General features: G+C 38.8%; 2 protein-coding genes across 4 annotated transcripts in view; both read right to left on the bottom strand.

Moving 5' to 3' along the window:
- Window positions 1-210: 210 nt before the first annotated feature.
- LOC139982932 (small ribosomal subunit protein bS21m-like) lies at window positions 211-7,112 on the bottom strand. 2 transcript variants are annotated; one of them, XM_071996144.1, is made up of 4 exons: window positions 6,959-7,112; window positions 4,728-4,840; window positions 2,249-2,439; window positions 211-1,174 (listed from the first exon to the last, which is right to left on the bottom strand). In XM_071996144.1, exons 2-3 carry the CDS (start codon window positions 4,808-4,810, stop codon window positions 2,262-2,264), a joined length of 261 nt encoding a protein of 86 aa, XP_071852245.1. In that variant the 5' UTR covers window positions 4,811-4,840; window positions 6,959-7,112; the 3' UTR covers window positions 211-1,174; window positions 2,249-2,261. The 2 variants fall into 2 exon arrangements, with proteins under 2 accessions (XP_071852245.1, XP_071852246.1); XM_071996145.1 differs by having other exon boundaries at window positions 6,963-7,097.
- Window positions 7,113-9,053: 1,941 nt separating this feature from the next.
- Window positions 9,054-12,159, bottom strand: part of LOC139983840 (small ribosomal subunit protein uS17-like) — a 14,692-nt gene continuing 11,586 nt past the window's right edge. For both annotated transcript variants that reach the window (XM_071997659.1, XM_071997660.1), the window contains exons 4-5: window positions 10,748-10,953; window positions 9,054-9,274 (exon numbers count right to left, since the gene is read on the bottom strand). In XM_071997659.1, coding sequence (XP_071853760.1) covers window positions 9,148-9,274; window positions 10,748-10,953 — 333 coding nt within the window. In that variant the 3' untranslated portion in view covers window positions 9,054-9,147. The remainder of the gene's footprint in view (window positions 9,275-10,747; window positions 10,954-12,159) is intronic.

Below are 12,159 nucleotides of genomic sequence, written 5' to 3'. Positions count from 1 at the left end.
AGCTGTGAAGAAGTATCGCATTCAGTCAATGGTTTCCAAAACTACAATGACCATTGTTGTGTTCACTACCAGCTTGTGTCTCCATCTGTTATATTGTTTATAAAAATTAAATCAATAATTTCGACACGTTAGAGATGAATGCAGTGATATGTTTCACTGATTCCACTCAAGTCAGGAAAGACTAATAAAAGAATAACAAAATGAGACGGATTATTTAAACAGTGTGAAATATATTATCAGCTTGTTGCAACATTCTCAGAAAAAAGTATATTCCTTCAACCAGCCTATAATTATGTGGCTGCATTTACAGCAGGCACAGATTAACCTTCCAGAGTGAAATTAAAATTGATAGCACATGTGAAAATGATCAATGACTGTACCTACATACCCTGGATATAATTGCCACATGGTCTAGGCATGGTTAAGGCATGCTTCCAACATGCTTGAGACATGGTTGTAATATGATAGAAATATAACCAGATAACAGGAATAAGAACTGATTTGACACCTGGAGTGGGTATCTCTTTCAATACTATTTCATCACAGAATAAAGACATCAGTACCTAAAGTAGTATATTCTTTCTCAACATCCCGTCCGCGCCACCCCATACTACCAACCTGACCACCTTCTGTTACTCCACCATTCAATACTTAACCATACAGTGCTCCTCATATTGAGTTTATGGACGTAGAGGACAAAACAATCTTACTCCACATGCTCACACCCCTACCTGTACCTTGCAAAGTAAGAAGAAAATATACATATATTGAAATGTTTTCTCTTACTAAGGGTAATAAAGTGAAATTGTGACATAAGTGGATCAAGCCCTTCCAATACATACTTATGCAGTCTCTTCTAGGCCAAGTCTCTTCATCACAACCTATACAAACACAAAAGGTAATTGATCTCCTAAGATGAAAATTTCTATTGATAATATTAGTCTGGCTCTCCAGCGTACTGTCCATCAATCCAATGCTAGGATTTGAGAAGAAAAAAAAACTGTTTATTTGTTCCATTTTTTTTTGAAATGTTCCATTCCATGCCATCCTGTTGTAGGGAATTACAACCTTTCTTGCGACATCAGAGGAAACTTCTCTTTCACATTCACACGGTTTCCTCTGCAAGCATCAAACCAGCAGTTGCATCTCTGAACATTTGAAGGAAATACCATATCTGCAAAGGATATATGAACAAGAAGAAAACTTAAATTGGAAAAGTTGAGACTGTGAGATTGAAAGCTGAAGTTTGTACCAGACCAACAATTTGAAATGTATGGAAATTCAACATAAATCAAGTCTGCAACATATCTAAACATTTATAGAGATGAGTGATGAAAATTTGGTTGGTTTAAGTTCCGATTCTGTTGTGAAACAAAATATGTAGCATTTTCTTGACTGGCAGTCAGCAGTGTTTGTAGATTCACAACTAAACTTACCTGATTCACGAATGGAACCAATAACATGAAAACAATTTTACGAGTGACCTAAACAAACGCCAGTGTTTAAAAGAAAATAGCCATTTGCACTCATCAGTTATTCAATGTGTTAGGGTCCGTTAAAAGCTCATTGCGATCGACAACTATCAACTAAGGTCACAAACAGTCAACAGTCCTAAACAGACCAACAGTATTTATCTGGCTAATATTTTAATGAAGTCTAGCGGGAATTGTACAACACACCAATTATTTAGTGTTCGTATTTTAAATAAGGATTAAATATCATCCCATTTCATGGACGCTAGTATTAGTCAAGAATTATTATAACCATGTGGTAATCTACTATAGTTTTATTAATATTGATCATGAATGAGCAGACATGTTTATAAATGGGATAAAGCAGGGTTGTCCAACCTACGGCCTGCGGGCCACAGTCCGGCCCGCCGCAGGGTTGCATCCGGCCCGCCAGAGATGCTCTACGGTGCGAAATTTTAGTGAGCAGATTTATTGATAACAATTTGAAGCTATAATCAATCATTTGAATCTTCTGGGTAAAAAAAACTGCATACAGGCCAGTTTGTGTGACACTCTCAGCGGAGGGGGGCGGCTGAACTTTATTAATCTGTTTTATCAGGAAGGAAAATAAATCAGTGCGCTCCGCGCACAGTGCTCACATTTTGTTGCCTTGGGCTTCGGGCAAAAAATAGAAAAATCAAGCGTAGGGTTCATGCGGCCCACTCCTTCATCATAATCTTTCCACGTGGCCCTCCTCTGCAAAAGGTTGGACAACCCTGGGATAAAGCTTCACAAACCTGGTTCAGATGATCACAAAGGCCAAGGTTCCTCTCTGTTTTTCCTCATCAAAAACTGAATCCTTCTGGCCATCTCCTTGTTATATATAGATCTCATTTCTTCGTATTCCAATCTTCTCCTCTTCTGGAATGGTTTCTCAAAGTACCTTCTTCTCTTGACGTCATCGATGATGTTGTCCCTTGACAGAGAGCTTTTAAGAAAGCAAACCAAATGGTCATCTTTCATCAAAATATAACAGATTATCAAGAATTTGCAATTATTCTTTTAAACCAATATTATCATTCTTGAAGTTAGATTACAAGTTAACAAGTTACTGTACAGAACGACCATCTAAAATTTCCAATTTTACACTTGTAAAACAAACAAACATGGCTTCATACAATCATTGTTTTGTAGAGATCGAGGTAAATGCATGAACTCCCCACTGTTTCTGTAGACAAAGGACAGTTCCAGCATTCCTCACCATTTTTCTGAACAAACGAATATTAGGATGGGAACCAAACAAAGAGACTACGCATAAAACTTATTGCTATAAACTCAGGTCCGAAACCCTTAATTCCTGTCAATAGTCACTGACGCTGTCAACAAAATGGATCCTTGATTCTCTGCCATAATAAAAATCAAGTCGCGTTGTAATGATCAATAATTGTCCACGTGACCTAACAAACACAGGTTCCTTACAAAAGCAAACTGTTGTATGCACTCAACTGATATTAGTTCGGTATGCTTGATGTAAGCAATAGTGTAAGTACTGGAAATAACAACTGTAACACCTGAAACCTTAAATAAGGAACAAAATAACTAGACTGTCCTGCAGTGATTGTGGCTAGACCGAGTGAAATCACCTTCTAACACTAAATAGGCTCTATAGGAAAATACACAGGTCCCGTAAGCCTGCCCCTTTAAACCAATGTTAGGCTACTGTAATTGTCTGATTCTCCCAATTTTTCTACAAGCAGGGGGAATTTATGGCACTGTCCCTGTGTCCCACGTGAAATTGTCTACCCAACCTCTGTACCACAGATGAACCTATTCCTGTGTAAAAAAAGACATTCCTTGCATAACTAGACAATATGAATGAACAGAAAACAACCGAACTTGAACAATGGAATCTAGCTAAGTGGTACATTTTCCCACTGCTCACCGCAATTTTCAATTCCAAAGTTTTCATTTTGAGTATTTTCTTTCAAAAAGTTGGAAACGCACGCATCTTATCAGGACAATGCCCAAATGTACATAGAAACGAATAGCAGACAAAGGATTTGTTGCTCCTTTAGCAACACAAGGAGCCTTGCCCTTTTTTCACTCAAGCAACCACGTATGATATGAAAGGAGTGACCGCCGTAAGCAATACGGTTCTAATAGTTATATTAGTAGTCAGGGCCAATGCAGATCAAGATTTATTTATTTATTTATCAAGATTTATCACCCAAACCAAAGAAAGTTTCTTGGCACCAAATTTACCATAAATGCTTGTTATAGTAGTGTTGTCTACGGAACGCTTACTGTTATGAAACAGTGATACCATCTCTTTGATGTTACCGAAAAACTCCATCGAGACACCTTACAGGCCCCTTATATATTTATCTAGGTCATGGATTCAGTTTTCCCACGAGAAGTTTTAACTATCTTATTGAATCTTGTTACAGGGCCTTTTCCCAAAATAGATTCCATTATGTCTGTGGAACATTCGAGAAGGTTCTTCTCACGTGTTATGGAAGTTTCCATAGAAAAGGGGTTGACTTCCAAACTTCCAACCAATCAGGGCAGATCAGTGCCAGCGCACTTATTTTTATATCGTTAAGTTAATACAGGATGGTCAGGTTATTGGCTGCCTACTGATTGTGCGCAGCGGGATTTCGGTAGAGTAAGGTATAAAAGGGGGCATGGTGCCGCAAGTTTATCACTCCGTCATAAGTTTGTGACTCCGTCATCAGTTCGTCGCTTCGTCATTGCTTCGTCACCATTTCATAACTCCTTCTAAATGCGTAATTGATGGCGTCAAATCATTGTAATTTTGTTTTATTTGTAAGAGAATCGACAGAAGAAATTATACCGAATCATTAATCAAATGCTATCTCGTCAAATTGTTTTTCTGTGAACTCATTGTTTTCTCCCATTCGAGACATCTCCTGAAGAAGCATAAATATGGCATCAAGATAACCCCAGTACCTTTCTATCGCGAGTCCCGATATAGTATTACTATCAGAGGAGCCGGGCTCGTCACAATATTACATTACCTCATGAACCTGACAAAGAGTTAAATAATATAGTACTACGTAGTAGTACCTGTGAGCATGTCACATGACCCTCCATGATTGGTATGTTTCCTACTGTATAGTGAGGGTTAGAGGTCATATTCCATTCGCCGGGTCTAACAGGCCAACCAATGGTTTTGAATGCTAGTGTATAGAAAAGTATGTTAATCTACAGTACTAGCACAAAACCAACTATTTTTAAGCCAAGATAAAACCTTACTTGTTGAGTGTCCTGTAGGCTCCATCCACATCACCATTCTTCACAAACACAGTCCTAGCAACAAACCGTAGATGCCTGGACATGATGTTATATAACCTCTTACCTCAAAGCCACTGAAAAAGAAAACAAAAAATGCCTAAATGATATGAACAATTACTCATGGATCTGTTGAAAATTATTCATAAACGACATGGCATTGAACTTTTATCACAATCATTTAACCTTTAAGCTCCAAATGCATGGCAGACATTTCTCTCCATGTACTGTATGTAGATATATGGTACACAATACAGTCCATGCATGTAGATACATGTATGGTAAACAATACACTGTCCATTTACTGAATGTAGATAAATATATGGTTGACAATACTGTCCATGAATGTAAGTACACGTATGGTAGAAAAAACAGTCCATTTACTGAATGTATCTATACAGTAAAGGCAGAAAAGGACTGGTAGCTTTCCTTTAAAATGGAAGGACTTGGCCTTGGGAATAAAGAAACTTTTCTACCATATTTATAGATAAACAAATTACAGCTATGTATGTGAAACAGATGTTTCATGTTTGTGATAGCCAGAAAAAGGTGAAAAAGACCCCTCCTGTCTTGACCCTGCAATCAATTGAAACATTTTTTTCGCAAATTTACACCAACATACCATCACGTATTTCCAATACTGAAAGTCCCGCATGTACGAAGATATTCCACATCAATAGTGTGCCGTTCTTAAAAGGCATCCGTACATGTGTGACGCCCTCTAAAATTCCACCACAGAAGTACTAGGAAAGGACTTAGGAAATTTGTGACTCCGCATCCAAGCATCCGCGCATCCAGAAAGAAAGGACTTGGATTTTGACATTTCTTACTCACATACGTACTGGGGTGAGACTGAGCATCCGCGCATCCGGATGCTCAGATAGAATCATCGAGTGGCCCTGTATTCTATAATTACTCCCATATTATAACATATCTACTTAAACCGGTACAATTATAGAATACAGGGCCATTCATTAACTCTTCACAGCATCCGGATGAGCGGATGCGCGGTGTGTCTGTACATGTCCGTACACGTATGACGCCCTCTAAAATTCCATCACGTATTTCATTTTGACTCCCCATCCGCGCATCCACTACGGGAGTACTAGGAAAGGACTTCAGAAAATTTTCGAAAGTCTCCCCATATACCATCACATATTTCATTTTGACTCCGCATCCGCGCATCCACCCCGGGAGTACTAGGAATGGACTTAGATACATTTCGTAAGTTTTCCCATATACCATCACTTATTTCCAATACTGAAAGTCCCGCATGTACGAAGATATTCCACATCAATAGTGTGTCGTTCTTAAAAGGCATCCGTACATGTGTGACGCCCTCTAAAATTCCAACACAGAAGTACTAGGAAAGGACTTAGGAAATTTGTGACTCCGCATCCAAGCATCCAGAAAAAAAGGACTTGGATTTTGACATTTTTTACTCACATATGTACTGGGGTGAGACTGAGCATCCGCGCATCTAGATGCTCAGATAGAATCATCGAGTGGCCCTGTATTCTATAATTACTCCCTTACCAAGTTTCAGCTTTGGCACTTAACTCAATCATGGTATTGGTTAGCCAGTTATGTTGACAGTATTGCCCCTGCATCAAGTTTAAACTGTCCATTTACCACTGCAATGGGGAGACATTTTCAACCCTAAGCACTGTAAGTTTAAGTAAAAGTTAGACCTACACCAACCTTGACCATCTGTTACTAGTGTTACACAGTAGACAGTACAACAACTTGTCCTAGCCTAACTATTTAGCCATGAGTAAAGAATCTTCAATAAATGCCTGTTGCGATCTCTGCTGATTTTACTTCACCTCGCTTAATTTTCCTAAGCTAAGGTCTCAAATTTAAAAAGTTCAAAGGCTTTTGGTTATATTAATCAATACGACTTCCCAGCGCGAATCACAGTAGTGGAACTGGTACATGCTGTACATAATGTCAGTACATTTAGCAGTTGAAATTATGCCCCCGGTCTTTCCCACGGCCACGGCTAGTACTAGTAGTAAGTAGTAACAAAACAGATATTGTGCTAGAGTACATATAATCGACTAAGACCTAGTCAAGATATTGTACAGTGTTAGCTGTGTTAGATATGGCCACTTTTCTACAGTAGTAGTATCAAACGGTAAACAAGTATTGCTGATACGTAACCGATGAACCAGTTATAATATAGATGAATATACCTGCCTACAAAACACCCTTTCGCTTCTGTTCAGCTTAAACTAACACAAAATCGGTATAGCATGTACAAAAACTCCAGTACGTGCGTGACGAATCACCCTGCGCTGCTAGTGCTCGGAATGTATATGGAGTTATTTCGTGCTTATAATCCACGTGTTTCATACCAAGGTACGCAGTAGGGTTCTGAGCTGCCCACTTTAGGTACCCAGTTGCTAGAGTTTGCAACTTCCTCGGGTATGCCTAGACAACATGCCCTATTCTCTTTTTATAATATATTAATTTTTTATTCTCGACGTAATTATTCACCCATTGTAAAGTTTGGCAACCGTCTGGGTAGTACAGCCCTAATGTGAAATTAAACTGAATGTTATTGACAAATTCCGAAGTGCAGGTTGATCATCCCAACCCTGCCTGCTTTGATGGGGTAGGGGTGGGTGAGGATGCTTGGAGGGGACAGGGTATGTATGGGAACTTGTTGTATTCTTCAGAAATCAGTTATACTGTTTTGCATTTTTCCATTTCAAGCACTGAACCAAGGTCAGTTTATTTTTGGTTGTTGGAAGGAAACTGTAGTAGTATTTCCAATCCCAATATATTTACCTTCATCTGTCCAGGATTGTCAATTTCTCCACACCTCCTCAGCAGCCCAAAGGCCTAATACGTAACTCCTCTAATTTCTTTACATGAGAATGAGTACAACACCAGACATTCTTGCCAGGCGCGTAGCCAAGGGGGGGGGGGGGGTGAAGGGGGGTGAAGGGGGCAGCCGCCCTCCCTTGAGCATATTTAAAAAAAAAAATTAATGATTTTATGATATCGCTAGTATTTTCAAAAGAGAAAATGCTAAGATGCAACTAACAAGGCCCGGGAAGTGCCATTTCCAGCGATCTGGGAGGCATGTTCCGCCAAAATTTTCTACGCTTAGATAGTTTGCAATGCCGAATCTACAGATTGGCCCCTCCCTTGGCAAATTCCTGGCTACGCGCCTGATTCTAGCTTGTAACCCAGAGGTCACTGCTTAAAACTACTTTCTAGCCAAAGATTCATTTTCTAACATTTCTATCAGGTTTCTATGACTCATATACCTAATTTCTCTTGAAATTTCTTTCCTGAAACTAGAGCATGAGCTCTGGTATCACAGCATGCAAGGTACAATGGCTTCATCGCCCCCCCCCCACCCTTCCCAGCTAAGAAATGGCTACATAGGGGATCAACACCTCATCAAGCACTGAATAGCTCTGTTGGTAAAGCTCTGGGGTTGCAACCCAGAGGTCAAAGTTTGAATCCCTTTCCAGCAGTTGTAATTTTTCTTTGCTCATTTCCATTTGTACTCAAATTCTCTACTCAAACAAAACACCAAATATGGAGTCACGTTTCCATATTTTCTTGTATTTTTCCTTATTTGTAATGGCAACTTGGTGCTTGAAACTAAAGTGTGGAGCTGTAAACTTTAAAGGTCTATGGACACCTATGGACAAAATTGTCCTAATCACTGTAATGGGCATCAGATATCATGAAACTAGCTGCAACTCCCTCAAAAAATTCCATCAAAGATTGAACATTTTACAAGTCTTTCCTAACTTCTAGTGTTATTTATGAATAAACATTGGCTAATTATGCACACTGATTATGTACTGTAAAGGGGGTGACTGATTAATGTTGTTTGTTATTCCTTTGTCTTTACAACCTTCATTTCACAGAGATAAACACAGGTTTGTGGCCTAAGACAATTTTGTGAAATATCTTATTGCTTTCTTTGAAAGGAGGAACATCACATTATTCAAATGAGATATGTGGGCTTGTAATTAGGGGTTTACTTATTAAGGGCTAACATTTTGATGAGCGCAACACTTCACGTCACAGTTTGCACTTATTTCATGAATTTCCCAGGCTTTCCCAAACGAAAGGAGCTTCTCGAAAACTTTCAACAGATTTTGAATGAGTTTACAGCCACACCAAAAAGACTGTTTTGAATTAGTTGGGGGTCCATTGTACTTCAAGAGCAGTTTAATTATCCTTCAATAAAATATATTGATTTCTCAATAATTTCTGTAAAAAAAAAGAAAATAATGATCCAAAGATGATGACAAGGCAATGTATCGCTTTTTCGTTTATTTCTCACTTTCTACCGACTCATCTTACACAGAAAACATTTCTACAAAGACTCATCTTAAACCGAAAAACATTCCCATTAAAACTTTTGGAATTGTTTCTTCTCTGACCCGGGTGCCTTGTTGACTTTCAGAACGTTAAACCTGATGGTCTTGCTGAGAGGCCTGCATTCACCGACGGTCACTGAATCTCCAAGGTTGACATCCCTGTAAATTAAAACAGAGAGTATGTAAGAAAACCTGACAGGGCAAATCATCATATAGACATACTACCCCTCAAACATCAATTTCAAACTGCCCACAGGTTTTATAAAACTCTATTTCTTTGGTAAGCTAAACCAGTTTGGGAATATTAATGAAACTCAACCATAAATACATTACAAGATATTAATTCACTGAACGGCTGAAAGGAATCAACATGTAATAGACATACATGCAAAATGTGCCTTCATGAGATAGGATAATCCAAGTAACAGATGAACAATGTTTGTAAAAACTTCCACATTATCCATTGAGTATAATATTTCCATTTTGTCACAGGAAAAAGAAACTTCCCAAAAGGGGATAAGGCCTGCTGATTGTTTACAAAAACTGTACTGCGCCCTGCGAGAATAACTAACTGACCAGGGATGTGCTCAAACCGGGCAGCAGTGGGTGGCTGCGACCGGCAGTTCTGAATGCCGTCCAGTATGTATTTTAAACATATCTGCCCGACACTTTTTGTGATGATTAATTTGACAAATTTTACCGATACCAGAATATGGGTGAATAGTTGCCGCAGAAGTTAACTCCAGAATAAGGTAAAGATTGCACCATTTGCAATCTAAGCATACCTCATTTGCAAACATATTCAAAAGGGGAGGGGGGAACTCCTACTCTTAAGACCCCCTCACCCAGGATGTTGAACACACTATGGCACAAATCCGCCCACAACTCGAATAATCCTGAGCACATCCCTGCCTGCCCACCACTACATTCTATGATAAGGATAATGCCGTGATCACTACACACTGATCACTATGAGGTAACATCACTTTTTCAAAAATATTTGAACGTTTGCAAAATAAGTAAGTTATTTATTAATTTTATACTTATCAAATGAAGCAAATGTTATTAAATTGATTTATTTCCTAAAGGAGAAATTCATTAGGGAATTATACATAAATTACAGAGTTCGGATCATCAAAAATGTGGACGGACAACAGTTGATGAATGACAACTAAGAAATTCCAACTACTCAGCGAATTTGGACACAAGGCATTAAGTGGAATTTCAAGCAATTGGGAAGAAGGGGTGCTAGGGCGTGGCGAGGATGAGTGTGGGAGGGCACGTTTCTTATACTTTTTCAACAACAAAAACATGATTGCATGTAATTTAATTTATTGTGTTCCCTAATTAGGAAGTTCATTAGGTTGTTATTTGTAATATATATATCCATGATGTATCCATGATGTATACATGACCTATACATGATGTATACATGATATATTATTCCGTGCTAGTGGCCTCCCTCTTACCACCCAAGTCCTTTGAACTCCATTCACCTTTTCTGCCAAACCTAATAAACTGGTCATTCCCTCCCCATTAACTATTATTGCATCCATGTATATCAGTGCTTCTACATATCAGTTTACCCAATGACCGTACTGAAGTTGTTAATGTAGGAATTCACTGGCTAACCTGAAGCACGGCGAGATATGAACGGACATGTTCTTGTGTCTCTTCTCGAACCTCTTGTACTTTGGGATGTAGTGGAGGTAGTCCCTGCGGATTACGATACTCCTCTGCATCTTCATGCGAACCACGATCCCGTTCAGGATCCTCCCACGGATGTGGACGTTACCGGTGAAGGGACATTTCTTGTCAATGTATGTACCGAGCTTGGCCTGCGGATTGAATGAAAAGAACACAAAGTGAGGATCATTCTCTTGTTTTTTGGGGGTTTTTTTCAAATGAAATCATTTGAGATACTGACACGAATCAACGGTGAGTGGGAACCAGGGTGCTAAGAACATTGCGAGCCAAATTGGCATCAAGTAAGATCCCGTTCATACGATATATATTGTTAATCATCTTCAGCCAAGTTTATAGGCTACTTCCTCAAAAGTACCATGTACATGAAAAGTCCAGATTCTCAAGGGGAAAACAACAGAAACAAAAGAGAAATCTCCAGGTGTAGAGAATCTGTAGAGAAGGAGAGCTTAACATTAACCAGTGAAAGTAGCGACTCTTGCATTTCATGGCTTTATTCCAATGATGCCTAAAAATTGAAATTAAGAGACGAAGGGGAAGGGAGGAGTCAGACCAATGTTTTATTTAGTGGTGTTAAAAGTGGCACCATGGTGATACCAAGCCTGCATGAAAACTCATTATTTTAATGTTATATGTTAGATTGCCTTTCTTGCCATTTCTGTACAGCCTGCTGCTTCTTCATGTTTTCATTCTTTGTAGTTTTATTTCTTAGTTCTTTCTGTTCCATGTTTTGTGTAAAAGTAAGTTGGCCTGACGTTTCGATCCCTGTTGCTTTCTTCTCTCCATCCCATGTCTACTAATCCCCTTACATCTATCTCTTTGTGTTCACCATGCTCATTATCCTTTCTGTATTATGTGCATGTTTTTATCGCTTCTGTTACTGTTACTTGTCATTTATCCTCTGAAGAAGATCCTGCTAGGATCAAACCGTCAGGCCAACTTACTTTTACACATTCTCCTACACAGGCTCTCTAGTGGATAAGCAGTTTGCTTACAGTTTTATTTTATTTTGTTTCATGTTTTAGCGCCTTGCGAGCACTGTAGTTGCCTTTTTAAGGATTAATATTTAGTTATTCTTACTCAGTTACTATTACTCTTAAATGCATCTTTCACATGTACCACAGCTCTTGTTATAATGGAGATGTTGGCTATGTAACTGATTCACGATCCCTACTAGGCATCTTGGCCTGTGCTTTCACATGATTCAGCCTCTTCATCAGTTTAATTGCTGTTATTTGAACTTTTCTTCTTTAAGAGCTATCATTATATGAAAACATACCACACTAGAAAATTTTGTGGGACAAACTACTGATACAATAGTACCAGTGACCATAACAATG

The sequence above is a fragment of the Apostichopus japonicus genome, chromosome 16 (genome assembly GCF_037975245.1).
Source record: "Apostichopus japonicus isolate 1M-3 chromosome 16, ASM3797524v1, whole genome shotgun sequence".
NCBI classification, from domain to species: Eukaryota; Metazoa; Echinodermata; class Holothuroidea; order Aspidochirotida; family Stichopodidae; genus Apostichopus; species Apostichopus japonicus.
The sequence above is the reverse complement of the archived record's forward strand: the minus strand, read 5'-3'. Positions and strand labels throughout refer to the sequence as shown.